Genomic DNA, 27,942 nt, shown 5'->3' with positions numbered 1-27,942 from the left:
CGCGCTCGCGCATGACCTTGTCGAGGACGTGGTCGTGGTCGTCCACGCGCCGTTTCGCTTCTTGAAGCGCCGCGTCGCGCTCGCGGACCATCGCTCGCGCTTCGTCGCGCTCGCGCGTGAGCCTCTCGACGCCGCCGTCCGCGTCCGACGATTTCGACCGCGCGTCCTCGACCGCGAGTTTCGCGCGCTTGAGCTCCGCGTCTCGGTCGTGCACCATGTTCCGCGCTTCGTCTCTCTCCGCGAGCGACTTTTGCAGCTGCGCGTCGCGTTCGTGAACGATCGAGCGCGCTTCGTCGCGCTCGCGAAGCAGGACTTCCACGCGGTCGCTCCCTTGCACGCCCTGAAGCGCCCCGGAGATGCCGTGAAGCGCGCCTTGCAGATCGTTATCGCGCTCGAGGACGATCCCGCGCGCTTCGTCGCGTTCTTTCATCGCGCGGGCGAGTTCATCGTCGCGCTGAAGCACGATGTTCCGCGCCTCATCGCGCTCTTTAATCGCGACCTGCGCGTTCGCCTCGAGCTCGGCCATGCGTTTGTTCGCGCGGCGTTTCAAATCTTCAATCGCCGCGCTCTCGTCCGCGACCACATTTTGACCGACTTCATCGCGCTCCGTCGCGAGCCTTTTGAGCTTCGCGTCCTGCTCGTCGACGATCGCGCGCGCCTCGTCGCGCTCGCGTTTGAGCGTCTCGAGTTTTGCCTTGATCTTCTCGTCCGTCGCCGCGCTCGCGACCGACCCGCGCGCGCTCGCGATTTTCTCCTCGAGCCGCTTGTCCCTCTCGTGCACCAACGCGCGCGCTTCGTTCCTCTCCGCGGTGATCTTTTGGAGTTTATCTTCGCGCTCTCGCACGACGTCCCGCGCGTCGTCTCGCTCCTTCTCGAGCTCCGCCATGCGTGCGTTCGCGCGGCGTTTCAAGTCTTCGATCGCCGCGCTCTCGTTCCCTCTCGCGGCGACCTCCAGCTGTTCGTCTTTGTCGCGCGCCGACGCGCGCGCTTCGTCGCGTTCGAGGAGCAGTCGCTCGAGCTTCGCGTCTTGCTCGTCCACGATCGCGCGCGCCTCGTCGCGCTCGCGTTTCAGCGTCTCGAGCTTCTTCTTCGTCTTCTCGTCCGTCGCCGCGCTCGCGGCCGAGCCCAGCGCGCTCGCGACTTTGTCCTGAAGCTGCTGGTCGCGTTCGCGCACCATCCCGCGCGCTTTATCGCGCTCCTCGGTCGTCTTCTTCAACTGCTTCCCTCTGACGCCGTCCTCCGTGGCGACGCTCGCAAACGTCTGGCGCGCGCTCGCGATTTTCTCCTCGAGCTGCTTATCCCTCTGGAGCACCAGCGCGCGTGCTTCGTCGCGCTCCTTGATCGCGGCTTGAATTTTGGCCTCGAGCTCCGCCATGCGGTTGTTGGCGCGACGTTTCAAGTCCTCAATCGCCTCGCTCTCGTCGCCCGCGGCTCGTTGACTCGCGGTCACCTTCTGCATCGCCTGCCTCGCGGCCTCGAGCTGCGCGTCGCGCTCGTGCACGATGTGCCGCGCTTCATCGCGCTCTTTCGCGATCGTCTCGAGCTTTACGTCTTGTTCGTCGACAATTGCGCGCGCCTCGTCGCGTTCGCGTAAAAGCGTCTCGAGCTTCTTCTTCGTCTTCTCATCTGTCGCCGCGCTCGCGACCGCTTCCCGCGCGCTCGCGACCTTGTCTTGAAGCTGCTGGTCGCGCTCTTTGACCATCCCGCGCGCTTTATCGCGCTCCTCGGTCGTCTTCTTGAGCTGCGACTTCTTCACGCCGTCCTCTGTGGCGACGCTCGCAAACGTCTGGCGCGCGCTCGCGATTTTCTCCTCGAGCTGCTTATCCCTCTGGAGCACCAGCGTGCGCGCTTCGTCGCGCTCTTTGATCGCGGCTTGAATTTTCGCCTCGAGCTCCGCCATGCGGTTGTTGGCGCGACGTTTCAAGTCCTCAATCGCCTCGTGCGCGTCCGGGTGCAGGTTACGCGCTTCATCGCGCTCTTTCGCGAGGGTCTCGAGCTTGCCGTCTTGTTCGTCCACGATCGCACGCGCCTCGTCGCGCTCTCGTTTCAGCGTCTCGAGCTTCTTCTTCGTCTTCTCGTCCGTCGCCGCGCTGGCTACCGACCCGCGCGCGCTCGCGATTTGGTCCTGAAGCTGCTTATCGCGCTCGAGCACCAGCGCGCGCGCTTCGTCGCGCTCTTTGATCGCGACTTGGGCTTTAGACTCGATCTCAGCCATGCGCGCGTTCGCGCGACGTTTCAAATCTTCCATCGCCTCGTGCGCGTCCGGGTGCAGGTTCCGCGCCTCTTCGAGTTCTTTCGCGAGGGTCTCGAGCTTTACGTCTTGTTCGTCGACGATCGCGCGCGCCTCGTCGCGCTCTCGCTTGAGCGTCTCGAGCTTCTTCTTCGTCTTCTCGTCCGTCGCCGCGCTCGCGACCGACCCGCGCGCGCTCGCGACCGCGTCTTGGAGCTTCTGCTCCTTCTCTTTGACCATCCCGCGCGCTTTATCGCGCTCCTCGGTCGTCTTCTTGAGCTGCGACTTCTTCGCGCCGTCCTCCGCGGCGACGCTCGCGAGCTGCCCGCGCGCGCTCGCGATTTTCTCCTCGAGCTGCTCATCGCGCTCGTGCACCAACGCGCGAGCTTCGTCCCTCTCCGCGGTGATCTTCCTGAGCTGCTCGTCGCGCGCGAGGACGATGTCCCTCGCTTCGTCGCGCTGCTTCTCCGCGGCGACGACGTTCGCCTCGATCTCCGCCATGCGTTTATTCGCGCGGCGTTTCAAGTCCTCAATCGCCGCGCTCTCGTCGCCCCGCGCGACTTTCTTCATCGTCAGCCTCGCGGCCTCGAGCTCCGCGTCGCGCTCGTGCACGATGTGCCGCGCTTCGTCGCGCTCGAGGAGAAGTCGCTCGAGCTTCTCGTCTTGCTCGTCCACGGTCGCGCGCGCCTCGTCGCGCTCGCGCAGAAGCGCGTCGAGCTTCTTCTTCGTCTTTTCATTCGTCGCCGCGCTCGCGACGGATTCGCGCGCGCGGGAGAGCTTCTCCTCCAGCTGCTTATCCCTCTCGTGCACCAACGCGCGCGCGTCGTCCCTCTCCGCGATCGTCTTCGCGAGCGACGCCTGGCGCTCGTCCGCGACGTTCCGCGCGTAGTCGCGTTCCTTGACCGCGGTCTCGAGCCGCGCCTGGCGCTCGTCCGCGACGTTCCGCGCGTAGTCGCGTTCGCGGGTGAGCTGATCGGCGGCGCCGGTCGCGGCGTCGGCTTCGCGTCGCGCGTCCTCGACCGCGACCGTCGCGCGTCGGAGCTCTTCGTCGCGCGCGAGCACGACGCGTCGCGCGTCGTCCCTCTCCGCGATCGTCTTCTCGAGCGACGCCTGGCGCTCGTCCGCGACGTTTCTCGCGTAGTCGCGTTCCTTCAACAGCGCGTCCGCCGCGGCGTCGCGCTCGCTCAGCCTGCGCGTCGCGTCCTCAGCGGAGGCTTTCGCCGCCTGGAGCGCGTCGTCGCGCGCGAGGACGAGGTTCCTCGCGTCGTCGCGTTCTCTGATCGCCGTCGCCAGTTGCTCGTCGCGCGCGACGACGATCGACCGCGCCTCGTCGCGCTCCTTGACGGCCACCTGGAGGTTCGCGTCGAACTCCCCCATCTTCGCGTTCGCGCGGCGTTTCAAATCTTCGATGGCGTCCGCGTGCGCGCGAATCTTCTCGTCGCGCTCCGAGACCATCCCGCGCGCGGTGTCGCGCTCGGCGATTAACGCCTTCACCTTGACTTCCCGCTCGTCCGCGACGTTTCGCGCGTAGTCGCGCTCTTCGACGACGGCGAAGAGCTGAGTGTCGTGCTCCGTAACCTTTTGGATCGCGTTCTCGACGCGCTTCGCGGCGGACTCCACCGCGACGCGCGCGTCGTGGAGCTCCACGTCGCGCTCCTTGACCATCCCCCGCGCTTCGTCTCTCTCCTTCGTCACGCGAGCGACGACCGCGTCGCGTTCGAGGACCATCGCGCGCGCTTCGTCGCGTTCGCGCAAGAGCGCGTCGACTTTCGCGGCGTCGTTTTGAAATTTCGACATGTTCCGCGTCACGTCCGCGAGCTGCCGGTCGCGCTCGAGCACGATCGCGCGCGCCTCGTCGCGCTCGGCGACGACTTTCGCCACCGCCGCGTCTTGGTCCTCCACGCGTTTCGACACGCGCTCGAGCCTCTCGCGCGCGGCTTGGAGCTCTCCGTCGCGTTGTAAAACAATCTGACGCGCGTCGTCGCGTTCGCGGAGCGTCCGGGCCATCTCCTCATCGCGCGCGACGACGATCGACCGCGCCTCGTCGCGCTCCTTGACGGCCACCTGAAGGTTCGCGTCGAACTCCCCCATCTTCGCGTTCGCGCGGCGTTTCAAATCTTCGATGGCGTCCGCGTGCGCGCGAATTTTCTCGTCGCGCTCCGAGACCATCCCGCGCGCGGTGTCGCGCTCGGCGATTAACGCCTTCACCTTGACTTCCCGCTCGTCCGCGACGTTTCGCGCGTAGTCGCGCTCTTTCAACGCGCGCTCGAGCTTGGCGTCGTGCTGCGGGTGTTTCCAGGGTGCAAAAAAAAGTTCATCGGTCAGTTGAAAGGGTACGCGATCGAATCTACGAATGTTGAAACTATGATACCTGACCCGACGGGGTGGGCGAAAACGTGTACAGAACAGAACGCACCTCGGCCGCGTCGCGCAGCGCGTCTCTCGCGGCGCACCGCGCGTCCTCGAGCGCGCGGTCGCGCTCGTGCGCGACGTTCCGCGCTTCGTCGCGCTCTTTGACAACCTTGAGGAGCTTCGCGTCGCGGTCCTTCACCGCGTCTCGCGCGGCGTCCCTCTCCGCGACCGTCTTCTCGAGCGACGCCTGGCGCTCGTCCGCGACGTTCCGCGCGTAATCGCGTTCGCCGAGGGTCCTCTTCATCGCGTCGTCGAACGTGCCGAGCTTTTCCTTCGCGGCGTCCGCCGCGACGCGCGCGCGCTTCAGCTCGTCGTCGCGCCTCGAGACCATCCCCCGCGCCTCGTCGCGCTCCTTCGCGAGCTCTCGCAGCCGCGCGTCGCGCTCGACGACCATCCCTCGCGCGCTGTCGCGGTCCGCGACGGCGTTCTTGAGCTGGAGCTCCGCGGCTTGCACGCGTCGCCGCGCATCGTCCGCCGCGTCTCGCGCGTCGATCAACGCCGCGTCTCGCGCCTTCGCCGCCGCGTTCATGGCGTCGCGCTGCTCCAGGAGCGCGCGCGCCTCGCGCTCGCGCTCGCTCGCGATGGCGCGCGCCTCGTCGCGTTCGCGCAGCGTGTTCTCGTGGTTACGCTCCGCGACGAGGACGCGTTGGATCGCGTGCCCGACGGAGTGCTGCAGCTCTTGCATCTTGTCAAACTCGCGCAGCACGAGCGCGCGCGCCTCGTCGCGTTCTCTGCGCGCGTCCGCGATGACCGCCTCGCGCTGTCTCAGCGCGTCGAGCGCGTCCGCGAGTTTCACGTCGCGCTCGCTCACGACGCGACGCGCGTCGTCGCGCTGGCGAGTCAACAGCGCGCACGCGGCGTCGAGCTCCGCGAGTTGGCGTCTCGCGACGTCGAGCTCGCGGTCGCGCGCGCGCACGAGCTCGCGCGCTTCGTCTCTCTCCGCGAGCACCGCCGCGATCGTGCCGTCGCGCGCGAGGACCATCCCTCTCGCCTCGTCCCGCTGCGCGACGAGCCGCGCGACCTCGTCGTCGTGTTCCGCGAGGCGACGTCGCGCGCGGCGGAGCTCCTCGTCGCGGTCCCTCACCGTCCCGCGCGCGTCGTCTCGCTCTTTGATCGCCACCTCCAGCGCGCGCGTGCGCTCGGCGACCGCGTCCCTCGCGCGCTCGAGCTCGTCGTCGCACGCGCGCGCGACCGCGCGCGCTTCGTCGCGCTCGCGGAGGGTGGCGTCGCGGTCGGCGGCGGCGCGCGCCGCGCGATTTCGCGCGTCTTCGAGCTCGCGACGCATCGCCGCCGCCGCCGCGTTCGCGTCGTCCTCGCCGCGACGCAAGCGATGCAGCGCGTCCTCCGCGGCGCGGACGGCGTCTCGGCGCTCTTTCTCGAGCTTGAAGCCGTTCGGGAGCCCCGCGTCCGCGTCTCTTCGCGCTTGCTCGAGTTGCGTCTTCGCGAAGGCTAAATCTCGGTCTCTCGCCTGCGCGGACGCGCGCCATCGCTCGGCGTCCTCCTCGAGCTTTCGTATCCGTCCTCGGCCCTCCTCCGCGGCGAGCGTCGCCGCGCGTTTCACCGCCTCGAGCTCTTCGCGGCACGCGGAGTCGTCTGGACGCTGCGCGCGGAGGACGACGCGGCGACGCCGTCGCGACGGCGCCCACGCCGCGGTCGCGTACAATTCTCGCGCGCGGGGGAGCGCGGGCGACGACGTCCCGAACGCGGCCGAGGACGCGAGCGCGTCGTTCGAGGACGTCGTCGTCGCGAGCGACCGTCGACGACGTTCTCCGGGGGTCCAGACCCAGCGCGATATCGCCGCGACCGCGCCTCCGAAGCTCGACGTCATGGCGATGTTAGCTCACAAAAAGATGCGGCTCCGAAAGACGATGGACGGATGTTTCTCACCGCGCGGCTGTGGACGGACGACCGTCCTAGTGCGCGCCCGCTTCGCGCGCGAGAGAAGAACCGGTATCGCGCGACGTCGCCGCGATCGCGACTCGCGCCTCTCGTGCGCGTGTTCGCCTCCTGGAGCGCCGATGGCTCCGCCCGCGGCGCTCGAGTGGTGTGCGACGACGACGGTTCGAAATCGCCCCGACCGAGGGTTTAAAGCTTTGAATCGAAATCCGGAAATCCTCGTCATCATCAGCGCTTTTTTGGGGTTTAGGGTTGCTCGCGAAGCGTCGGAATTTAACTCGAAAACGACGGTCTAAATTAGCCGGGGACGTGAGTTATGATAATTTCACTGTCGTTTGTTATGCACAACAGGTTATGTACATCTCTCTCTACCAGTCGTAGCTCTTCTTCACTTTGATCGCCCCGGTGAAGTCCGTCGGTCGCTTGAGCCCGTCGGAAGCGACCGGCTGCGCGTTGTCGGCGGCGCCGCGTCGGCATTCTTCGAGTTCCCGCTCCAACCCGCGAATCTTCGCCGTGCCCTCCTCTTTCGCCCTCGCCGCCGCGGCGCGCACTTCCTCAATCTCGCGCCGCGCGTCCTCGCCGCCGTCGCCGCCGCCGCCTCGTGCCAGCTGCTCCTCGATCGCGCGGATGCGCCCGCGTCCCTCCTCCGCGGCGGCGTTCGCCTGCGCCTTCACGTCTTGAATCTCTCTCTGCGCGGCTTCGTATCCGACGCGCAACCGCTCGCGCAACTCTTCGATCTCGCGCTGCGAATCGCCGCCGCCGCCGCCGCCGCCGCCGACGCCGCCGCCGCCGACGCGCAGATGTTCCGGGATAGGATCGCAGTTATGCATGCTCTGCTCGAGCGCGCGGATCCGCGCGCGGCCCTCCTCCGCGGCGGCGTTCGCCTGCGCCTTCACGTCGGCGAGCTCTTGCTGCGACGTCTCGTACCCCACCCTCATTCGCTCGCGAAGGTCGTTCGTCTCGCCTTCCAACGTCCGAACGACGCCCTCGAGCCGCTCGATCTCCGCGCGCGCCTGGTCTCCCGGTCCGTCGAGCGCGTTCCACGCCGCGGCAGCCTGCGCGGCGGCGTCTTCCTCCGCCCGCGAGATCGCTTCCCGGAGCTCCGCCTCTTTCGACGCCGCGTCAACCGCGGCGGCGGCGGCTTCTTTGCTCTGCCGCAACGCCTCCGTGGCGAGCCGTAAACGCTCCGCCGCCTCGCTCGCGGCCGTCGCGGCGGCGACGCGCGCGGCGTCCAGACTCGTCAGGTTCGCGGACGCCTCCACGAGCCGAGTCTCGAGCTCGAGCCCGCGATGCTGCTCGACGTCGGCGACGAGCGTCTTCGTCTCCAACTCCGCCACGACGCCCGCGAGCTCCACGCCGAGGGCGTCGCGCTGCGCCTCCGCGTCGTTGATGCGAGCCTCGAGGTCCGCGATGCGCGCCTCGAGGTCCCTGGAGACGTGATCGTGGTGCTCGTGCGCGCGCTCGAGCTCGATCCGTCGCTCCTCGAGCTCGTGGTTCTTGCCGTCGATCTCGCGCTGTCGCTGTTCGAGCAATCCGTCGCGGTCGCGAACTTTATCGTTCGCCTCGTCGCGCTCGCCGTACGTCCTCACGAGCTCCTCGTGCTTCTCCTTGAGCTCGTTGTCCCGCTGTCCGATGACGTGGCGTTCGTGCTCGAGGTCGTGTCTCGTGCGGTCGAGCTCTTGCTCGCGCTCCCACAGGTGATGCCGCGCTTCGTCTCGCTCCTTGGTGAGGTTTTCGATGTCTTGCTCGCGTTCCCACGTGTTGTGCCGCGCTTCGTCGCGCTCCCTCGTGCGCTCTTCGAGGTCGTGCGTCCTCGTCCCGAGCTCGTCGTTGGTCTCCTGGATGATCCGGTCTCGCTCGACGATCACCCCTCTCGCTTCGTCTAACGAGTGCGACGTCGACGAGAGGTCCGCGGCGAATCGATAGGCATCCGCGGTGGCTTTGTCGTACTCCGTCGAGAATTGCGTCAACGCGACGTCGCGCTCGTGAATCGCGCGTTTCGCCGCGTCGAGCTCGAGCTTCAACCGCGCGGTGTCGTGCTTGACTTGCGTTTGCATGTGAAGAATCTCTCCGGCCTTCATGTCGATCTCCGCTTGCAGCGCGGCGACGCGGTTGTTCCCGGCGGCGAGGTCGCCGCCGACGCCGCCGCCGTTTTCGTAATCCCTCAGACGCGCGCGCAGGGAGTCAATCTCCCTCGCCGCCGCCTCCGCGTCCGCGTTCGCCCTCGCTTCGCCTTGCCTCAGCCGGTGCAAGAGCGCCTCGGCTTCGAACACCGCGGCTCTCCGCTCTTCCTCGACGCGGTATTGCCCGGTCGGGAGCCCCGCGTCCGCGTTTCTTCGCGCGACCTCGAGCTGCTCCTTCGCGAAGACCAAGTCGCGCTCCTTCTCTTCGTACTGCGCCTTCCATCGCATCGCGTCCTGCTCCGCCTCGTGCGCTCTGATGCCCTGCTCCCTGGACGCCACGTCCGCGGCCGCGCGCGCGTCCGCGAGCTGCCGCTCCGTCTCTCCGGTCGCGGACGCGAGGACGGACTCGGGGTGAAGCTCCGCCCAAGCGCTCACCGCGCGTCGCAACGCATCCTCCGCGAACGCCTCGTCCGCGTTCGGCAGAGTCGCCGGCGGCGCGGGTGGCGGCGGCATCGTCGCCGTCGTCGACGACGGCCCAGTCGTCGACGACGGCCCAGTCGTCGCCGCGCGAGACGCGCGGCGGTTGTTCTCCTCGTCGTCAGCCTCCCCCGGAACGTTCCACCCGGCGCGAATTATGAGCAATTTCGACCGCGCGGCATGCCGCGGTCGAGCGCAGCCGAGGGGACGGCGCGCGAGGACGGCGCCGCACCGTTCGGGCGAGGACGCGTTTCGTCGCGCCCACGGCGCGGCCGCGGCCGCGATGGGTCCCGAGGTCAGCACCGCGCGCATCTCGCTGTGCGCGCCCAGAGCAAGGGTTTAGCCGAAAAAGCGCGGCCAGGTACCTTCGAGGGAGTGGGTAACGGCGTAGTACTTTTTGTATGAGAAATAGTCTGAAAATCGCGGTGGTACCATTTCAACTTTTTTGCTTTCAGCGTTGATCGATGTATCGATCAAACCAGAGAATTCATCGCGAATTTTTCAAAGGTTGCTTGACCGAGGCGCAACTTCAAGCGCGCGTAGCTCCCTAATGCCCGCGAGTCCCAGCGCGAAATCACGACCGCGATGAGCCCTGATGAAGGCGATCACGGTGATGTGCTTTTTGTGCTGGGACTCGCGGGCAAACTTGCCGAACTGAAATGGTACCAAAACGTACGTTCGTTACTGACTCCCTGTACCTTCGTAATTGCCAGGTTTGCGGTGCACTTTTTGGCAGATCCGAGGAGATCCCCCGCCACGTGGACCGGAGTAGTACGCTCGCACAGAGCAATCAGTCTCGAGAAGTCGCACGGTACGTTACGTCGCGGTCGGCAACCCCGGCAGACGGAGCCCTGCAGCGCTCAGGTGCAGCGCTCCGGCAGTGCGCTCCCGGCACCAACTCGCACGTCATCAATCACTCCCACGGCGCGCGCGATGATCCAAGTCGCGACGACCGCCCTCCCGCGCGCGCCTCGCGCGACGCGGCCGCGCGCCCCGTCGATCACCGCCAGGACCACCCCCCGCGGCGCGAGAACCCTCGTTGCGCGCGTCGGGCGCTCGTCCGTCGACGAGCTCACGGGCGAGCCGCGGTGGGTCGAGGTGAGCGACGCGTCCGCGGCGATCGAGGACGCGCGCGAGGCGTACGAGTCCGGGGACTACGCCGCCGCGGTGACGACGTTAGAGGGCGCGCTGAAGCTCGGCGGGAGCGGGACGAAGCGCGACCGCGCGAAGCCCGCGGAGCTCTCCATGGGCGAGCTCCAGGCGGTGTGGTACAACCTCACCGCCTGCTGGTCCACGCTCGGCGACGTCGACAAAGCGATCGCGTCGCTGGAGAAGACGCTAAAGGCTGGGTTCTGCAGCGCGGAGCTGTACGGGTTTAACAAAGCGAACGAGGATTACAACGCGCTCATGTCGGACGAGGGGATGAAAGCCGCGCGGGAGGATCCGCGATTCAAGGCGCTCGTGGACCGGTTCAACGTCCAGCCGACGGAGCTGCAACTTCAGTTGGACCCGTCGCAGTCGTCGATCGGGAGGGCGATCAAAATGTGGGGCGATAAGAAGAAATGAACGCGCGCCCCATCCCTAGCCCTACGCGACGTGTTGTAGCGGTGTTGTTGTGTGTCTACTAGTTACATATTATACTATTTCGTATCGCGCGTTATTCTTCTAACTAAGGAGCCCTACATACTTCCGTCGTCCTCGGTGTTCTTCCTCTTCTTCTTCGTCGGCGTCGTCGGCTCACAACCACGGCCGCCAGCCGCTCCAGGACGTCGCCAACACGAGCGGGTCCGTCGCGAGGCGCAGCAGCCGCTCCACCTGCTCCTCGACGCTACCGCACGCCTTCCCGTCCTGTGTCCCGCCGCCGCCCGCGATCACCACCATCTCTCTCATCCCGTCCCAGTGCGACGACCCCTCGTGCTTCGCCGCGCACTGCGCCAACGTCACCGCGGCGGGGTCGCACAAGTCGAGCTTCGCCCACGCGTGCGCGATCTTGAGCTCGACGTGCGCGCCCTCGTCCCCGGCGAGCCCGGACGCGCCGGCGACCGCCTTGGTCGCGACGACGCCGGCGTCGGCGTTCGAACCGCCGGCGTCGTCCGACGCGTCTTCGTCTCCGACGACTCTCTTCCCCGCCTTGACGCGCACCTGCCTCGCCTCGCGCTGCCAATCGATGAGCGGCTCGCGAAGAAACACGTCCATGACGCCTCGAAGCAGCGCGGACCCGCGCCGCAGCGCGTGCATCGCCGCGGTCATGTCCCCGCGCAGCGCCGTCTTCGCGTCGTTCGGGGCGAGCCCGCCGAGCAATGCGCCCGTCGCGCGAAACGGCACGAGCTCGGGAATAGGGAGCACCGCCGTCGCGGTCCCGAACGCGTACCCGAAGTCGATGTGCACCAACGAACCGTCGGTGAGGTCGAGGAGGATGTTTTGGAGGTGCCTGTCTCCGACGCCGGCGACCCAGCCGCACACGCTCGTCGCCGCGAGCGAGGACGCGTACGTACGACGGAGCGAGAGGAACGCGTCGGGAGAGCCCGCCGCGTTCATCAGCGTCGTTCGCAACGCCGGCGACTCCGGCGGGCGCTGCTCTCCGCCGGGGGACGCCTCCGCCGCGGCGCGTCGCGACAGTGACTCCAGCGCGCGCGCCGCTTCCGGGGCCGGGGTTCGAGCCATCGCGGCGAGGTAATCATCCGCGGAGACGCCGCCGTCGGTTTTCTTTTGTTTGACGACGCCGCGACCGCCGCCTTCGCGTCGTCTCAACATCCCGCGCGCGTCCGCGACGTCGTCCTCGCCCTCGCCATCGTCTCTCGCCGTCGCGCGCTCTTTAATCCAAACCTGGTGCGCCTCCGAGTGGAGCTGCGCGCGTTTCGTCGACGACGTCAGCGCGTGCAACAACGGGACGGTGCCGCCGACGAATTCGAGGAGACCGCATCGCGTCGATAAAGGCGCGACGTGAAACGTTCGAACGCGCAACGCTTTGCTTCGCGCGGCGGGGGAGGACGCGAGGAGCGCGTCCATCGCGCGAAACAGCCGCTGGATCCGGTCGTCTTGTCGTAAATCCTCCGAGCCTTTCGCGATGAACGCGTATTCTCGGCCGTCGCCGCCGCGCGCGATGAGCTTTTTCGGCCTTTGCTTGGAAGCGAACACGTCCACCTCGGGCTCGAACCCGACGATCTGCGCGTACGAATTCGGCAACGGCGGGACGACGAGCGCGTCGTACTGCCCGGGAACTTCCACGCCGTGGCGGTACAGCGTCGACGACGAGGACGACACCGCGGAAGAGGAGGAGACGGACGTCACGAGCGGCGGCTCGAACGAACCGAACCACCGCGAAAATTGCGCGGCGCGTTGACGCGGATGCATCTCCGCGCGCGCGAAACCGCCTTTCCTCCACCTCTCGCTCACCTCCAGCTCCGCTTTGACGATCGCTCTCGGGAGCCACGACGTCGCGTTCGCGGCGCGGGTTCCGACAGCGCCGATCGCGCGTAGCAGCGGGCCTTTCGCGAGCTGCGCGAATCGCGCGTTTAAATCCCCGAGGTTCGCCTCGGACGGGTCCGCGACGTCGCTCACCAACGCGTCCGCGGCGGCGAACATCGCGTCGTCGCTCGCGCCCTGCGCGGCGAGGAGCTTGAGATGCCCGCGCCACCACGCGAGGCGCTGCGTCGGGAAGTCCAGGAGGTCGACTGCGCGCGCGAATTGCGACCGCGCGGGCGAGCGCAACGCGCGCGAGAGCGCGACGGATCGCGCCGCGCCGACGTCCCCGAACGAGCCCCGGCTGAGGTGAAAGTCCGCGTGCATCGCGGACGGGTACTCCCGCGCGAGGGACTCTAACAGAGGCACGATCGCGTCGCCGCCGGGACCGGGGACGTCGAGCAGGGATAACGTCTGCGGGACCCACTCGAGGAACAGCCACGACGGGACGTCGTGGACGAGGCGTTTGAACTCCGACGCGGCGGCGTCGCAGTCGTCTTCGCGCAAGAGCGCGAGGACGCGAGGGATCAGATGCCGAGCCTTGGGGACGCGCGCGGCGCCTCCCGCGAGCGCGAGCAGCGCGTGTCTCACGAGGCTCGGCTCCAGGCCGCCGGGGTGAAGCGCGCCGGTCTCGTCCCCGCGGAAGCGCGCGTCGATCGCGTCGCGGCCGTCATCGCGATCATCGTTCGATTCCTTCGCTCGTAAAACGTCGTCGCAGTGCATCGCGAGACGCAGCGACGCCTTCGCCGCGCCTCTCGCGCCGTCGCTCTGGGTCGCGAGCGCGACCGCGTTCGCGAAGTTATCGATCGCGAGCGCGCTGAGCGCGTTCGCGTCCCCGCCCGCGGAGGAAGACGCGCCGTCGGGGAGATACGACGCGAGCGGCGCCAACGCGGCGGCGAACCGCCCGGCGATCGTCGCCGCCTCCGCCGCTTCCGCGGGGTACACGTCCAAGTCGCCTTTTTTCTGGAACCCCACGATCGTGGTCAGGGATTTATTTAGAAGCGCCGCGTTCCGAGCCTCGGGGAGTTCGCGAACGCCGTCGACGGAAAATTGCCCGGGCGCCTCCGCGGCGGCTAAGAAGACCTTGTGCACGGTCTTGTGAAACTTCCACACCTCGCCCGCGGGCGCCAATTCGTCGTGCGCGCGCTTCACGCAGATGTCCTTCGCGCGGCGTAAGTACTCGAGTGCGAGGTTGCGCTCGCCCGCGCGCGTCAGCCCTTTCGCCGCGCGCAGCAAACGCTCGCCCTCGTCGCGCTGTAAGAGCTCGATCGCGCCGCGCGAGCGCGCCGCTTCCGTCGGCGCGAGTCGATCGAACGCGCGCAAGCCGATTTCCCGCATCGCCGCGACGCGTTCCCAAACTTCGGGGGGGTCCAGCGAGTCGCTCGGCCATCGATCCCGCCACCTCCGCAGGAGATCTCGAAGCGGCGCGAGCGACCGGAGCTCGAGCTCGTCCGCGCCGCCGGCGTCGGCGTCGGCGCGGGCGTCGGCGCTGGCGCGTCTCCCGCGCGACCCGCCGAGGGCGCCGACGCGTCGCGCGCGCGCCAGCCTCGCCGCCGCCGCAGCCTCCTCGAGCTCCGTCGCGACTTGCAGCGGCTGCAGGAGCGCCTTCCTCGCGCTCGTCGCCGCCGGGTGCGTCCCGAGCCAACGCGCGCGGAAGGTTCGACGCGCGCTCGCGATCTGCGCGATCGCCGCGTCTTCGGCGCCGTCGAGAAGACGCGCGGCGGCGATTTCGACGCCGAACTCTTCCTCGACGAGCTCTCTCCCTTGGCCGTCGCCGACGACGTTTTTCAGCGCCGTCGTCTTGTCAAGCCGCAACATCGCGCGGATCGCGGCGCCGAGTTTTCCGCCCCCGGCCGCGGCGCCCGCGATCGCGCGCTCGTCCACGTCTTCGCTCGGTCGCAACCCGGCGACGGTGCACGCGCCGGCGAGGCCGACGCCCGCGGCGGCGTCGTCGAGCGTGCGCTCCCACTCGCTCTCCCATACGATGTCCGCGACTTCCGACCACTCGCCGAGGCGTTGATAACATCGCAGCTGCTCGCGCTCCCACATCCGCCTCTGCGCGCCGCCGCCTTCCGAGTCGCCGCCCGCGAGACCGTCGTCGAGGAGCGCGTCGTATATTTTCGACGCCGCCCCCGCGTCGTTTTCGAGCTGCGCCTCGAGCGCCGCGGTCGTCCGCGGGTGGTTCGCGAGCGCGCCGCGCGAGCACAGCCTCGACGCGCCGTCGTCGCCGTACGCGCGGTGAAGCCCCGCGAGCGCGCTCCACAGCGCGTCCGGGACGGGTTCGACGCTCGCGCTCGCGCCGCGCGGCTTTTTCTTCTTCGCCGCCGCGTCGTCGTCCGCGGCGTCGTCCGCGTCGCGCTCGGTCGCGACCGCGGCGTCGTGCAACGCGCGCGCTTCCAGGGCGACGATCCCGGCGGCGAGGCACCCGCCATTGAACGCCGCGGCGCGCACGACGTTCGGGTCCACGCCCGCGCCGGGGTCCGATGCCACGGCGTCGAGCGCCCACGAGGCTAACGTTTGATCGAGAGACGTCTCGGGGAGAAGAGCGGCGACGGCGGCGCGGATTTCCTTCCGGAGCGGTCCTTCCGCCGCGGTCGCCGCGGGCGCCGCGCGCGCGCGTTTTTTCCCACCCTCCGCGGCGGCGGCGGCGGCGGCGGCGCGCTCGCGCTCGGACGCTTCCGCGGCGGCGTCGTCCGCGGTCAACGCCGCTCTCGTGAGCGCGGAGATGAGCGAAGACGCCGTCGACGCGTCGCGCGTCGACAGCGCCGCGAGCGGATCGAGCAACGCGGCCGGCGTCACGCTCTTCACGTCCGGGAGCTCGCCCGCGCGGTACTTCCGAACGAGCGTCACGGCGTGCTTGCGTCGCCTCGCGCGCTCGCGCTCCGCGCGTCGACGGCGTTCCGCCGCGCTGTGGTACGACGCCGCGGCGTCGTCGTGCGAGGGCACGTTCCACGAGACGGACTTCCCGCCGCCGCGGGCGGCCGAGGCGCCGCGCGACGCCGACTCCGCGGCGACCCCGAGGACGCGGCGTCGCGGGAGGTTCCCCGCGTGCAACATCGCGCCGCCGCCGGCGTCGAAGATGGTCTCGCCGCCTTGCGTGCTCATCGCGTTGCGACGCAGCCACGAGGGGAGCTCCGCTTGCGTCGCGCCGACGCCGAGGCTGCCGCCGCCGCCGCCGCCGCCACCACCAGAGGGATCCGTCGACAGCGTGCTCGATCCGAACTGCGTCGAGAACGTGTCGCCGAACATCCCGGGCGCGGGCGTCGCCATCACCATCCCCGGCGCGCGGCGTTTCGATTTCAAAGACGCCGCGCTCGAGACTCGCGTCGACGACGCGAGCGACGGACGCTCGAGGCTCGCGAACGTCGCCGCCGCGCCGCCTCCGACGCCGAGCGAGCTCTGCGCGGACTGACTCGCGTTGAGTTGCGTCGCGAACAGAGGCAGCATCGGCAGCGACGCGCCCTCCCACGCGGTGTCTACTTCCGCGTCGTGAAATTCGCACTCCATGAGATCGTCCTCGCACATCGCGTCGCGGTAGGCGTCGCCCGATCTCGGGACGGCGAGGACGACCCCGCACGCGGCGGCGAGCCAGGTCGACGCGGTCGCCGCCGCCGCGGACGCGGACGCGGACTCGGGCGCGGTCGGGAGCTCGCGCAGCGCGGCGCAGAGCCGTTTCCCGAGATTGCCCGCGGCGGCGCCGCCGGCGCCGCCGCTCGAGGCGTCGCCGCCGGGCAATCGCGCGTGCAAGTGCGCGAGCACGGCGGCGCGCGACGCGACCGCGGCGGCGGTCTCTCCGACGTCTCTCCCCAGCGCGCGCGACAAAGGCGCGCGGACAGAGGCGTGATCCGCCAGCGACGGCACCGCGGCGGCGACGGCGACGCACAGCTCCGCGTGCGCGTCCTTCACCGACGCGTCCGAGCTCGCCCAGAGCGCGTCTTCGACGCGTTTCACGCCTTCACTCCACGCGCTCGCGTCGATCTTCTTCCCGTTGGGCCACCGCGCCGCCTCCGCGGCGAGACCCGGCAGCGTCGCGGTTAACGACCGCAGCGTCAGCGCGTGCGTCTGCGCGTCCCTCGCGGCGAGCAGCGCGGGGAGATGCCGAAGCGTTCGCTCCGCGAACGACACGCTCGCGCGCGCGTCGCATCGAGCGACGTGCGATAACGCGGTGAGCGCGACGAACCGCGGCTCGCCGTGCACCCTGGGAAGTAACGCGTCGAGCTGCGCGACGAGCGACGCGTCGTTCTCCAGGAGCCATCGCGGGTTTTTACGCGCGATTCGCTCGCACGCGGCGACGAACGCGTCTTGAGGCCCGAGATCGTACAGTTTCTTCAACCGCCTGCGGAGCCGCTTCTTCCATTCCGGTTCCGCGTCCGCGTCCGCGTCCGCGTCCACGGGGGGGCCCTCCGCGTCGACGTCCATCTCTCTCTCGCGCGACTTCGCGCCTTGCGCCAGCGCGACGCCGAGTAACGACGCCGCCGCCGCGTGAAGCGGTTTCCCGCTGCTCGTCCCGGGCTCCATCAAACACGTCGTGACGCCGACGCACACGCGCCGCGCGTCGCACTCCGGGAGCACGCACCCGGGGCTGTCCTCCTCGCCCGCGTGACGCACGGCGACGAACTCCCCGCCGAGGTCCAACGTCCCGACGAGCGCGAGCGCGCCGAACATCTGCACGCCGCACGACCGCATCGCGCGGCCTTCCTCCGATCTCGCGAGCGTATCGTCTACGGCGACGAGTTTGACGATCGCGGAGAGCGTCGGCGCGAGCGCGGACGCGGCGACGGCGTCGAGCGCGGTCGGCGCGTCCTCTCCGCGTTTACGCGCCTTGTCGAGCGCGGCGTCCATCGTTCGCCTCGCGAGCTTCACCGCGAGCGCGATGTTCTGCTTTAACACGAACGGCGCGCGCGACGGCGAGGAGGAGACGACGTGCGACGTGAGCTCAACCAGCGCGTCGTCGTCCTCCTGCGTCATCGTCGACGCGCGCGCGCACTCGAGCGTCGCGACCGCGGTCTCGCGCAGCGTCGCGTGGAGGAAAGCGCACCCGACGCGTCGGGAGACGTCGACGACGCCGCGCATCAACGCGGGCAGGAGCACCGCCCCGTGCGTCTCCAGGAGCGTCTTCGGTGGCGCGGCCGCGGGTCCGTCGTCGTCATCGTCGATGGCGTCCGCGCCGCCTCCGCCGCTCCTCGTCGACGTCGCTCGCTGCGAGACGTCGATCTCGAAGAAGTCCCCTTGCGCCTTCGCGAGCTCGAGTTTTTCTTTTTCAATCTCGCTCGAGGACTTTTCCGCGAGAACTTCGAGCTCGGGATCCTCCTCGTTGCCGGCCGCGGCGGCTTCCTCCGCGGCGGCTTCCTCCGCGGCTCTCTCAGCGGCAGCCTTCGCGGCCGCGTAAGCCTCCGCGGCCGCGATCTCGGACCGATGCAGCCTCAGAATCGACTTCGCGACGAGTAAACGCGCGAACGGCGTCACGTCGCCGTCCGTCACGAGATTCGCCGCGCGTCGCGCGACGCCGCCGACGTCGTCCACGGCGCCTCGCGACGCGTGCTCCAGCGCGGCGAAGATCGATTTACACACCGGGTGGCTCTCGAGGTCGTCGAGGTCTTCATCGCCGCCGTCGCCGCCGCCACCGCCGTCCGCCGTCGACGCGTCTTCGACCGCGCTCGCGTCGCCGCCGGCGCTCGGAGCCGGAGCCGCCGCCGGCGGCGGCGGCGCGAGCGTCGCGTCGGACGCGGCGAGCGTCGCGGAGAGCGTGAACGGCAAGGACGGCGCCGCGGCGTCCCCGCCGTCCCTGGATTCGTCGCCGACGGACGCGGCGCGTCGTCGGCGCGTCGATCGCGTCGTCGAGAGTTTCGTCTCCACGTCCAGAAGCACGGGCGCGCTCGCGTCCACGAGCGCGTTCCATCGTTTCGCGCCGCCTTCCAAGAGCTTTTCGTAAAACTTCGCCTTCGTCTGCGTGCGAATCAGTAGCGCGGAAAACGCCGCGAACGCCGTCTGCCGGACGCGCGTCGCGCTCTCCTTGGCGACGAGCGCCGGTTTCGGATCGAACGCGCCTCTCATCTCGCCGTCCACGTCCATCGCGTCCAACGCCCCCGCGGTGTTCCGCTCGCGCCACGCGCGTACATCTTTCCCCGCCTCCGCCTCCGCGGCGGCGACGACGCCGACGCCGTCGATTTCCGCGACGAGGAACCGCGACGCGACGGCGTTGAACTTCGGCACGCGCGCGCCGGGGCCGCTCGCGACGGCGTCTTTGTCGAGTTTCTCGTACATCGCGAGGAGCGACGCGTACGCGACGTGCGCGGACGCGACGGACGCGTGCGGGCCGCGGGAGTCCGCGTTCGTCGCGGACGAGGGATCGACGCGCGCGATGATTTCCCCCGCGCGTCTCGCGAAAAATTCCCCCGCAAACGCGCGCGGGGCGTCGCGTAGCAACAGCGGCAGGAGCGCGACCCCCGCGACGACGCGCTCCGGCGGCGACCGCGTCGCGTCCATCGCGAACGTCCACGTCGCGTCGATGAGCGCCTCGTCTGGGGACGCGTCGCCGCCGCGCGCGGACGCGGGTCCGTTCCCGAGCGCGCGCGCGACGGCGTCGGATCCGCCGTCGTCGTCCTCCGCGACGACGGCGACGACGGCTGCTAACAGCCGCGGCGAGCGCGTTTTCGCGAACGCGTCGAGGAGTAATTCGAGCACGGTCGCGTGTGCGGCGCCCTCGGGGCTGCCTTTAGGCGCGGACGCGCCGCCGGCGTCGCGGGAGCGTTTCGCGAGCCGCCCGGCTGCGGACGCCGCCGCGGATGCCGCCGCGCCGCCGGCGTCGACGAGGAGCGGCAAGAGCGACAACGCCTCGCGCTGTGCGGGGCCTACCTCGTGCGTCAACACGACGACGTCGTCACGATCGACCGCGGACTTTGGGCATATCACTCGACCTACCGCTTCCGCGAGAATCACGCCCGGGGCGGTGTTCGTATCTTCCCCGGAAGCGGCGTTGAAAAGCACGGACGACGTCTTTTTCCCGCCCCCGGCGGCGACGCACACGGCGTCGAGCGCGAGCGCGCGCTTCGCCAAACCTATGAAGACGCGCTGCCTCCTGACGAGCGACGACTCCTCGCCGACGCCGCCGGCGCCGCCGATCGACATCTGCGACGCGTCGTCCGAGTCGCGCTCTGCCATCGAAGCGAGTCGATGTAGGTGCGGCAGCGCCGCGCGTAAGACGTCGCCCGGGCCGCCGCGGACGGACGCCTCGAGAAACGACGGCGTCTTCGCGGGGGGTTCCAACGCGGACGACAGCAGCCTCAGCGCGGCGACTTTACCTACGCTCCCCGGCGTTCCAGACGGCGCGACGACCCTGTCCACGAGCGCGCTGACGTAATTCGCGAAGTTCCACTTCACCGCGCCGGCGATGTCTTTCGGGAAGTTGCAAAGGAACGCCTCGCCCGCGGCTTCGGCTCTTCTCGCGTCCTTCGCGCTTCGCCGTGAGCCGCCGCCGCCGTCGACGACGCTCTCGCTACTCCCGGCGCCGTCGCTCATCGCGTCGCCGAGGACGAGGGCGATGATAAACTTCGCGGGGACGCCGATGTGCATGGCGATGATGAGGAGGCTCCTCCCGGTCGCGCGCTGCGCCGGGGACGCGTTCGAACCCAACCCGCGCGCGGCGACGAGCAACCGACGCGCGAGCTGCCCTCTCGACGCCGGTCCTTCCGTCGGTAACAACTCGCGCAGGAGGTTCACGTTCGCGAGCGCGCGATATCCCGCGGAGAGTCTCCTCGCTGACGTGAGCCCGCGCGCGGTGGACAGGTCCGCGGATCCGAGGTCGTATCGTTCCCCGCGCGAGGAGAGGAGGGTGTGCATCGACGCCTTCGCCGCCGCGATCGCGGCGGCGGCGGCGGCGTTCGCCGCGCCGCCGCCCGATACCATCGGTTTCAACACCCGCGCGGCCGCGCCCGCGAGCTCGTTGACGTCGTCTAGTCTACCCCCGGTCGTGTCCGCGCCCAAGGACGCCGGGGACAACACCGCGAGGCACAGAAGACGCGCGAAGCCGCCGGTATCGGCGACGACGCACCCGATGGCTTTCAAAAACCCGTCGAGATTTTCCTCCTTTCGCTCGAACACGTGCTGCGCGAGGACCATGACCTGCACCGCGAGTTTCACCCTCGCTCGGCGCCAGTCGCGGACCGCGTGCGAGCCCGCGACGACGTCGTCCACGTCATCCTCCTCGGAGAGCAGAGCAGGGACGCCGTTCGCGAGGAAAAACCCCGCGGCGATCAGAGGGTGCCGAAGGTCCCCGCCGTCGTCCCCGGACATCGCGACGTCCGCGAGGCTCGCGACGTCGCGCTCCAACGCCCATCGCGCCCAGTGTAAGACCGCGCGCGTGGACCGCATCCATGCCGTCGCGGCGGCGACGTCCTCGTCGGGCGACTCGGCGACGCGAGCGAGCGCCGCCGGCGTCGGAGGTTCCGCGGTGACGCGGAACGGCCACCCGTCGGACGCTCCCCGCGACGCCGCGCGCATCTCCGCGAGCCACTTGGACGGCGACAGAAAATTCGGCAAACGCTGCACGAGCGCGCTGAACGCCGCCTGGGACTCTAACCTCGCTCTCGTCTCCACGCGCGCGGTGCCGTGGGTGAATATCCACTCCACGAGTGGCGGTAACGTTCCGAAGCTCCCGCCGCGAGCGGTCCCGCCGCTCGGCGGTTCCCGACACAGCGCCGTCGCGTGACGCGCGCACGCGCGCGTCGCCGCGCGCGCGAGCAACGCGCCGGCTTCCTCCGCGCCCGCCCTCGGCGGGTCGCCCTCCGCGAGGCGCAGACTCCGGAGCGTCACCTCTAGAATTTCGAGCGCGTGCGCTTCCATCAACGCCGGGTGTTGTCTCAGCTCGGTGAGACAACGCTGCAGCGCGAAGGACGCGCCGAGCCTCTTCGTCGGCTCCGGGTGCGTCTGAAACGCGTACAGGCGTCGTAAGATGGACTTGACGTTTACCGCGGCGCCGCCGTGCTTGTCCTGCCCGCCGCCGCTCTCCGCGGGGAGGTGTTTCACGCTCCATCGGAGGCACTCCGCGGCGAGCGCGGCGCACAGCTCTCTTCTCGAGGCGGCTAATCCGCCGCCGACGCCGCCCCTGTCGTCCCCTTGACTCGCGGACGACGGACCCGCGAGGCCTCGCGTGACGGCGTCGAGTAACGCGACCGTCTCCGCGGCTTCCCTCGCTTGGTTACGCGTGAACCACCGCACGAGCTGATACGCGAGCGCGGAGAACAGCTGCCGCGTCACCGGCTCGGGGTCCACCGCGAGGTCGATGATCACTGGGAACAGGTTTTTATACACCCTGTGGAACGGCGTCGGTTCTCGCGCGTAATCGCCTCCCTTTGGCGCCGCGCGACGCGCGTTGCGACCGATCATGAGCAACGTCGCCGCGTGTAAAAATTCCGAGGCGGCGACTTTCGTCGGTCGGTCCGCGGACGTCAACGCCAACGACGCCGCGCGCGGGAGCATCGCGTCCAACCACAGCGTCAACCGAACGGTTCGGTTCCCCGGGCCACCGCTGACGACGATGTCGATGGACACGCGCCGCTGCGGGTCCCAGAGCGACGCTTCCCCGCCCGCGGCGTGCTCGCCCGCGAGCGCGTGCGCGGCGCCGCCGACGGCGCCGAGTAACCGGACGACGCGCGCGCTGACGCCTTCGCCGCTTCCTTCGGTGCCCGCCTCTGCGATATCTGCCGCGTGCGCGCGCTTCGCGGCGACGCGACCGGCCCTGTACGCCGCGCCGGCGCCGTCGACGCCGGGGACGTCGCCGTCGAAGTCGCCGCCGCTGACGCCGCCGACGCCGCCCTCCGCGCTCGACGGGGACCGATCCACGTACGGCCGAAGAGCCTTCACTAACGACGGTAAGACGGCGTCGATTTCGGATTTGTCGTCGCCCTGCCGCGAAGTCCAGTCTTCCAACGCGCCGAGCGCGCTCTCGGCTAACGGGGTGTGGTGCAAACCGAGGTGAAGCGCGTCCACCAGCGAGGACGAGAGCTCCCGCGGCGATAACAAACTCGCCGGCGCGGACAGAAGAAGCTGCAGAGCCGCCGCGCGAAGCTCGTCTGTCTGACGCCCCGCGCCGGCTAAGACCTCGCGAAGAAAAACTTTGCACGCCTCGGTCGCGCCGTTCCGCTTGTCCCCGTCGAAAACGTCAGAGTCGTTCGCCGCGCAAAGAGCCGCGCGAGCGATTTTATAAAAACCGGAAAGCAACGGATGCGCGGCGGCGAGCGACGACAAGTGATCCGTCAGAGGCACGATCCATCGCGCGATCGCGCCCGCCGGCGCCGCGGCGATCACCGCGCAGGCGAGGTCTACCAGACACAAGAACGTCTGCATGTCGCCAGGGTTCACCGCGGCGACGCCCTCGCCGAGCTCGAGCGCGAGAGCCTCGGGCGGCATCCCCGTCGCGTCGGCGCCGGCGCCGACGCCGGCGCCGCCGCCGGCGCCGGCTTCCTCCGCGTCCTCCCCCGACGCCGCGCGCGCGGGGACCACGCGAAGCTCGAGAGTGTTACACAACTGCAAGACCTCGTCGATGAACGCGTCGTACGCGACCGCGGCGTGCGCTTCCTCGGTGCTCGGATGCGCGCCTAACGCGCCGGATATCCCTTGAGACGTTTCCGACGGCCCGGAGGACTCGATCGAGAGCGACCGCGTCCTTCGTCGTTCTTTTTTTCCCGCATTGCCTCCGTTCCCGCCGCCGCCGCTCTTGCGACGCTCTCGGACGGACCGATTATCCGGCGTGGGCGCGTGCGGGACCGCGCTACCGTCCCCGCCCAGGACGTGCGTCCACAGACTGACGTACTTTGGCCAAATCGGCTCCGGAGCGGCGTTTAAAAACGCCGAGTCAATCTCATCCGGCGGCGCGACGCGAAGCGTCAACGCGAGTAAAGGCCTCGCGAGCCGCGACCACACCCCGGAAAGCAGCGTCGTGCCCCCGCGCGCGTGCAGCTCCTTAAACAGCTCGTACAGCGCGCCGTGTATCTGCAGCTGCATGCGGTCGCCGGAGACGTGGTAGTGCTCCCAGACCCACCGCGCGACGTCCACGACGACGTCGAGCGCGCTCTCCTGCACCGGCGTTCCCGCCGGCTGAAGCGATATGAGGTCCGTGTACGTCGCGAGCATCACCGCCTGTCGCTCCGTGGCTTCGAACCTCTTGTCGAAGTCGTTCCCGCCGCGCGCGAACGCGTCCGCCATCATCAGCTTCGCGAGTTTCTCCATCATGAGGTCGAGGTCGTTCGCCGCTTGCGACCCGATGGCGACGGCGGCGCGGACGAGCTTGCCCATCGCCCGCACCGCGGTCGTGATCTCCTTGTTCTTCGCGTCGCGAGAGTCGATCACGGCCATGACCTCGCCGGTGAGGCGGCTCAGCGTGGCCTCGCGCTCGGAGACGTCCGCGGACGCGTCGTCGGACAACACGTCGGACAACGCGCGTAAGAACTCGTCCAACGCGGGCACCGCCAGCTGTCGAATCGCCTTGTTCGAAGACGTCCTACATTTGAGCAGCGCGTGGAAGTACTCGGACGCCCTGCTCATGACCCCGGGCGGGGGCGTCAGCGCGTCCGCGTGCCGCGCGAGGAGCGACAGCGCGGCTTGCGTCTTATCGCTTCGCTGCCCCGCGCTCGGGAGCGCGAGGGACGCGAGCACGGCTTCGGAGACGTTCTTTCGCGTGTCGCGATCCAGCGCGGCGTTTGCGGCGCCGCTCGCCGCCGCCGCGCGCGCGTTCCCGTCGTCCTCCTCGCCCTCGTCGTCCTCCTCCTCCTCCGCGGCGGCGGCAGCAGCAGCGAGCGCGGCGAGCGCGGAGCTCACCGCGTCGAGTCCCTCCGCGACGAGAAGGTACGACCCTTCGCTCTGCCCCAGCGTGCTGAGACCGACGCGGAGGAGCCACTCCGGCGTCGGCGCCTTTTTCACGTCCCTCGCCGTCGCCGCCTTCTCCACCTCCGCGGGGTCTCGCTCCACGGACAACGGCCCGGGCTGCGGCAGCGCGTCGTGCAGCGCCGCGATCGCCTCGAGCTCGTTCGCTTTCACCTTGTCCGTGTTCCCTCTTCCTTTTTCGTAATCTTCGCGGAGCAAACACGCGACGTCCCGCGTCTCCGCGCGCGTCAGCGTCGGCAAGCCGAGCTTGAACAACGCGACGAGCGGCACGAGCGACGCGGCTTTGACGCTCTTCTGCGTCCCGAGCTCAGTTCGGAACGTCCGCACGCACGCGCGCTGGATCTCTTTCGCGTACGGCTCCGCGGCCGCGGCGCCTATCCGCGCGACGTACGACGCGATGAGCTCCAGGAGCTTGCATCGTCCCGCGTTCACCTCCGTGGACGGTTTTCCAATCTCGCGCACGAGCTCGAGGTGGTACAGCGCGCCGGGCGGCTCCGCGTCGAGGAACACCGCGGACGCGGCGGGGAGCTCGTCGGAGGCGAGGCAGTCCAAGATCTCGCGGATGTCGTCCACGATGTTCGCGGGTTTGTCGTGGTGCAACGCCGCGCCCTTGGCCTTGCCGTTCAGGCGCTCGAGCAGGTCCTCGATCTCGGTTGATGCCATCTGTGTTCTCCGTCGCGGTGCCTACTTTAGCGTTCGACGGACAGCGCGCGTGAAGTCCTTCATCGTTCGCGCGCGTCGAAGACGTCCTGTGGCTCGGCGCTTGATCTTCGGGGTCTTCGTTCGAATCCCGCGCCTCGTTCGGGAGCGCGCGCGCGTGAACCCTCGGTATCGGGCGCGCGGATCTGGGCGTCGTGGCTCGTCGCATCGATTTTCGTTCTCGAGGCGTTCGAAAGTTTCCCGAGCCGAGGTCGTCGTCGCGTGGATTAGTTAGGTTCTTCGCACACGCCGCCCGCACGGGGGAGAGAGACCGCGCACGATGTTCGCCCGGAGCGCGCGAGCGCTGGGGCAGAGCCTCCGCGCGGCGGCGACGACGACGTCCACGAGCGGATACGCGACGACGACCGCGACGACCGCGGCGTGGCGCCCCGCCGCGGTCGCGTCCGTCGCGCACGAATCCCGCGCGACCGCGATCGGCGCGGCGCGAGGACACCTCGCGAGTCGGTGGAACTCCGCGCCGCGCGCGGGCTCCCAAACCATCCGCCGCGCGTTCGCCGCGGAGGCCGCGGAGGAGGCCGCGAACGAGCCCACCGCGTTGACGCGGGTCCTCGAAACCATCGCGACGATCGCCACCGTCGCCGGGGTCGTCGTCGCCGGGGCGGTCAGCAGCAATTTTTACGCGCAGACGACGAACGAGCTCGACGCGTCGATCAAAGCCGGGACGCACGTCCCTTTCGTCCTCCGAGGCACGCCGCTGGAAGATCCCGTCGACCAGGGATACCACGCGCTCCTGGAGTTTCGTCGCTGGGCGGACGGGCAGAAGCACGTCTACCTCGATCCGATCTCGGACAAACTCCTCCCCGATCACCCGGTAGGGATCCCCTCACTTCCCCGTATCTTCGTTCGTTTTCGTTACATATCATGGTCTACCTCTGCATCACTCATATTACACCGTCCCACCTCTTATCTACCGCGTCGGGCTCCCCACGTCTTATATCGCTCGCGTTATGACTTGACAAACTACTCGGGCATGTGCGTGTCTGATTGTTTTTTTGTGCGGGTGTCTCTACCTTCCGGAGGACGCGGCGTATATCCCGCACACGTTAGTCCTCGACCTGGACGAGACGCTGATACTGTCGCACTTCAGGCGAAGCCGCGGGTGGCGGACGTTCAAACGGCCCGGGGCGTCGGACTTCCTGAAGCACATGGCGCAGTTCTACGAGGTCGTTGTGTACTCGGATCAGCTCTCGACGTACGTGGATCCGATCGTGGAGCGGTTAGACCCGGAGCGGTACGTCGCGGGGAGGTTGTTCCGCGAGGCGAACCGGTTCTCGGACGGGGAGTATCTCCGCGACTTGAGCTGCTTAAACCGCGACATGAACGTCGTGATTTACATCACCGCGCGCCCGAAGACGACGCTGCAGCCGGAGAACACGTTGATCATCAACCCGTACCAACTCGCCGAGGACGGCGGCGTCGCCCAAGACACGACGCTGCTGGATCTCATGCCGTTCCTCGAGAGCATCGTGCGGTTGAACGTTCGCGACGTGCGCGAGGTGATCGCGTCGTATAAGAAAGAGATGGAGACGACGGGGCGGAGCATACCGGAGATATTCCGGTCGAGGCAGGTCGCGTTTCAGCGGGCGCAGAGGGAGAAGAACGCGAAGAACAAGGGGGGGTTCAAACGCGACGGCGGGAGAGGGTGGGGGCGGTGATGCAGTAGTACTGTAGTTCTGATAGCAGCGCGATCGATGAATTCATCGAGAGAGAGCGACTCTTTTCTCGTCTTCTCTGTTCTCTCGCGCGCGGGAGCGTCTCCCGCCCCCCCGGCGACGCCGCCGCGTTTTGTTTTTCGCTGAGACCGACTGTCGCGGTCAAAATTGCTTTCAAATAAGTCGGCACGGGTCGAACGTGTCGCGTTCAAGAAACCGATAAACTCGATCTCTGTGGTGAATTCTGGAGAATTGACGGCGGAGAGTGAGCGAACGGAGAGTCGAACGGAGCGGAGGCGCAGCTCCCAGGCGGCGTTTCGCCGCGCGCGCCGTCCATTGCCGGAGACGCCGCGCAGCGACGCCGGCGAGAACACGCACGCCTCCGAGGAACTTCGGAGAGTCGCGTGACGTCGTCGAAACACACGACATCGCGATAACCGGCTCCGCGGACCGCTCATCGATCCCCGGCGCGTCGCGTTCCCTCGCGTCGACGTCGCGCGGTCGCCGAGCGCTCGCATCGCGTTTTCTCTCGCGCGATGCCGGCATCGTTCGCCGTCCCGGCGATAGGGAAGTACACATGGCACGACGCGTATAACTACGCGAGGGTCAACCCCGGCAACGCGTCCGTGGCGTTGCTCCTCGCGTGGCCGCTGTTCCTCGCGTTCATGGCGCTGATCGTCGTCCTCACCCCGGTGGTCTTCCCCGGGCTCGCGATCGCGTCGTACGTCCTCAAAGCGACGAACGCGCCCGCGATCGAGAAGCCGAAGGCGAAGCCCGCGGCCGCGGGCACGGGCGCGTCCTACGCGGAGATGTACCCGGAGGTCCAACCGAAGGCGGCGCAAGGTGCGTCCGCGCGCGAATTTCCCGTCTCTTTCCGTCGCCGCGACCGCGCGCGTGGACGTCGATCGCGCCCGCGCGTCGCCGCCCCCGCGAAACACGTCATCGTCCGCTCCGCACGTCTTTTTCGAAGATCTCGCGCTGACGTCCCCTTCCCCTCGTCTCGTGTCCTCCCGCAGCCCCCGTGCCGAAGTACAAGAAGTGGGTCGACCCCGTCGAGGCCTCCCCCGCGTTCGACCTGATCAACAAGATC

The 27,942-nt window shown here is 68.8% G+C and overlaps 4 protein-coding genes across 4 annotated transcripts; 2 read left to right on the top strand and 2 right to left on the bottom strand.

Moving 5' to 3' along the window:
* Window positions 1–6,906: 6,906 nt before the first annotated feature.
* On the bottom strand, window positions 6,907–9,450 carry MICPUCDRAFT_50120 (uncharacterized protein; the record flags this gene model as incomplete). The annotated part of the gene is made up of 1 exon (XM_003054882.1): window positions 6,907–9,450. One exon carries the CDS (start codon window positions 9,448–9,450, stop codon window positions 6,907–6,909), a length of 2,544 nt encoding a protein of 847 aa, XP_003054928.1.
* A 273-nt stretch (window positions 9,451–9,723) lies between these two features.
* Window positions 9,724–10,829, top strand: MICPUCDRAFT_50119 (uncharacterized protein; the record flags this gene model as incomplete). Its single annotated transcript, XM_003055416.1, has 1 exon — window positions 9,724–10,829. The coding sequence occupies one exon, from the start codon at window positions 9,724–9,726 to the stop codon at window positions 10,702–10,704; it is 981 nt and encodes a 326-aa protein (XP_003055462.1). The 3' UTR covers window positions 10,705–10,829.
* Window positions 10,830–10,875: 46 nt separating this feature from the next.
* On the bottom strand, window positions 10,876–12,402 carry MICPUCDRAFT_2423 (uncharacterized protein; the record flags this gene model as incomplete). Its single annotated transcript, XM_003054881.2, has 3 exons — window positions 10,876–11,184; window positions 11,254–11,844; window positions 11,965–12,402. Coding segments are annotated over 3 exons (1,338 nt in total), but the record flags the coding sequence as incomplete, so codon positions are not given.
* Window positions 12,403–25,459: 13,057 nt separating this feature from the next.
* Window positions 25,460–26,855, top strand: MICPUCDRAFT_50117 (mitochondrial protein translocase family; the record flags this gene model as incomplete). The annotated part of the gene is made up of 2 exons (XM_003055415.1): window positions 25,460–26,176; window positions 26,220–26,855. The coding sequence occupies 2 exons, from the start codon at window positions 25,460–25,462 to the stop codon at window positions 26,853–26,855; spliced, it is 1,353 nt and encodes a 450-aa protein (XP_003055461.1).
* Between the last annotated feature and the right edge of the window lie 1,087 nt (window positions 26,856–27,942).

Source organism: Micromonas pusilla (assembly GCF_000151265.4).
Source record: "Micromonas pusilla CCMP1545 genomic scaffold MICPUCscaffold_1, whole genome shotgun sequence".
Classification (NCBI taxonomy): Eukaryota; Viridiplantae; Chlorophyta; class Mamiellophyceae; order Mamiellales; family Mamiellaceae; genus Micromonas; species Micromonas pusilla.
The sequence above is the reverse complement of the archived record's forward strand: the minus strand, read 5'-3'. Positions and strand labels throughout refer to the sequence as shown.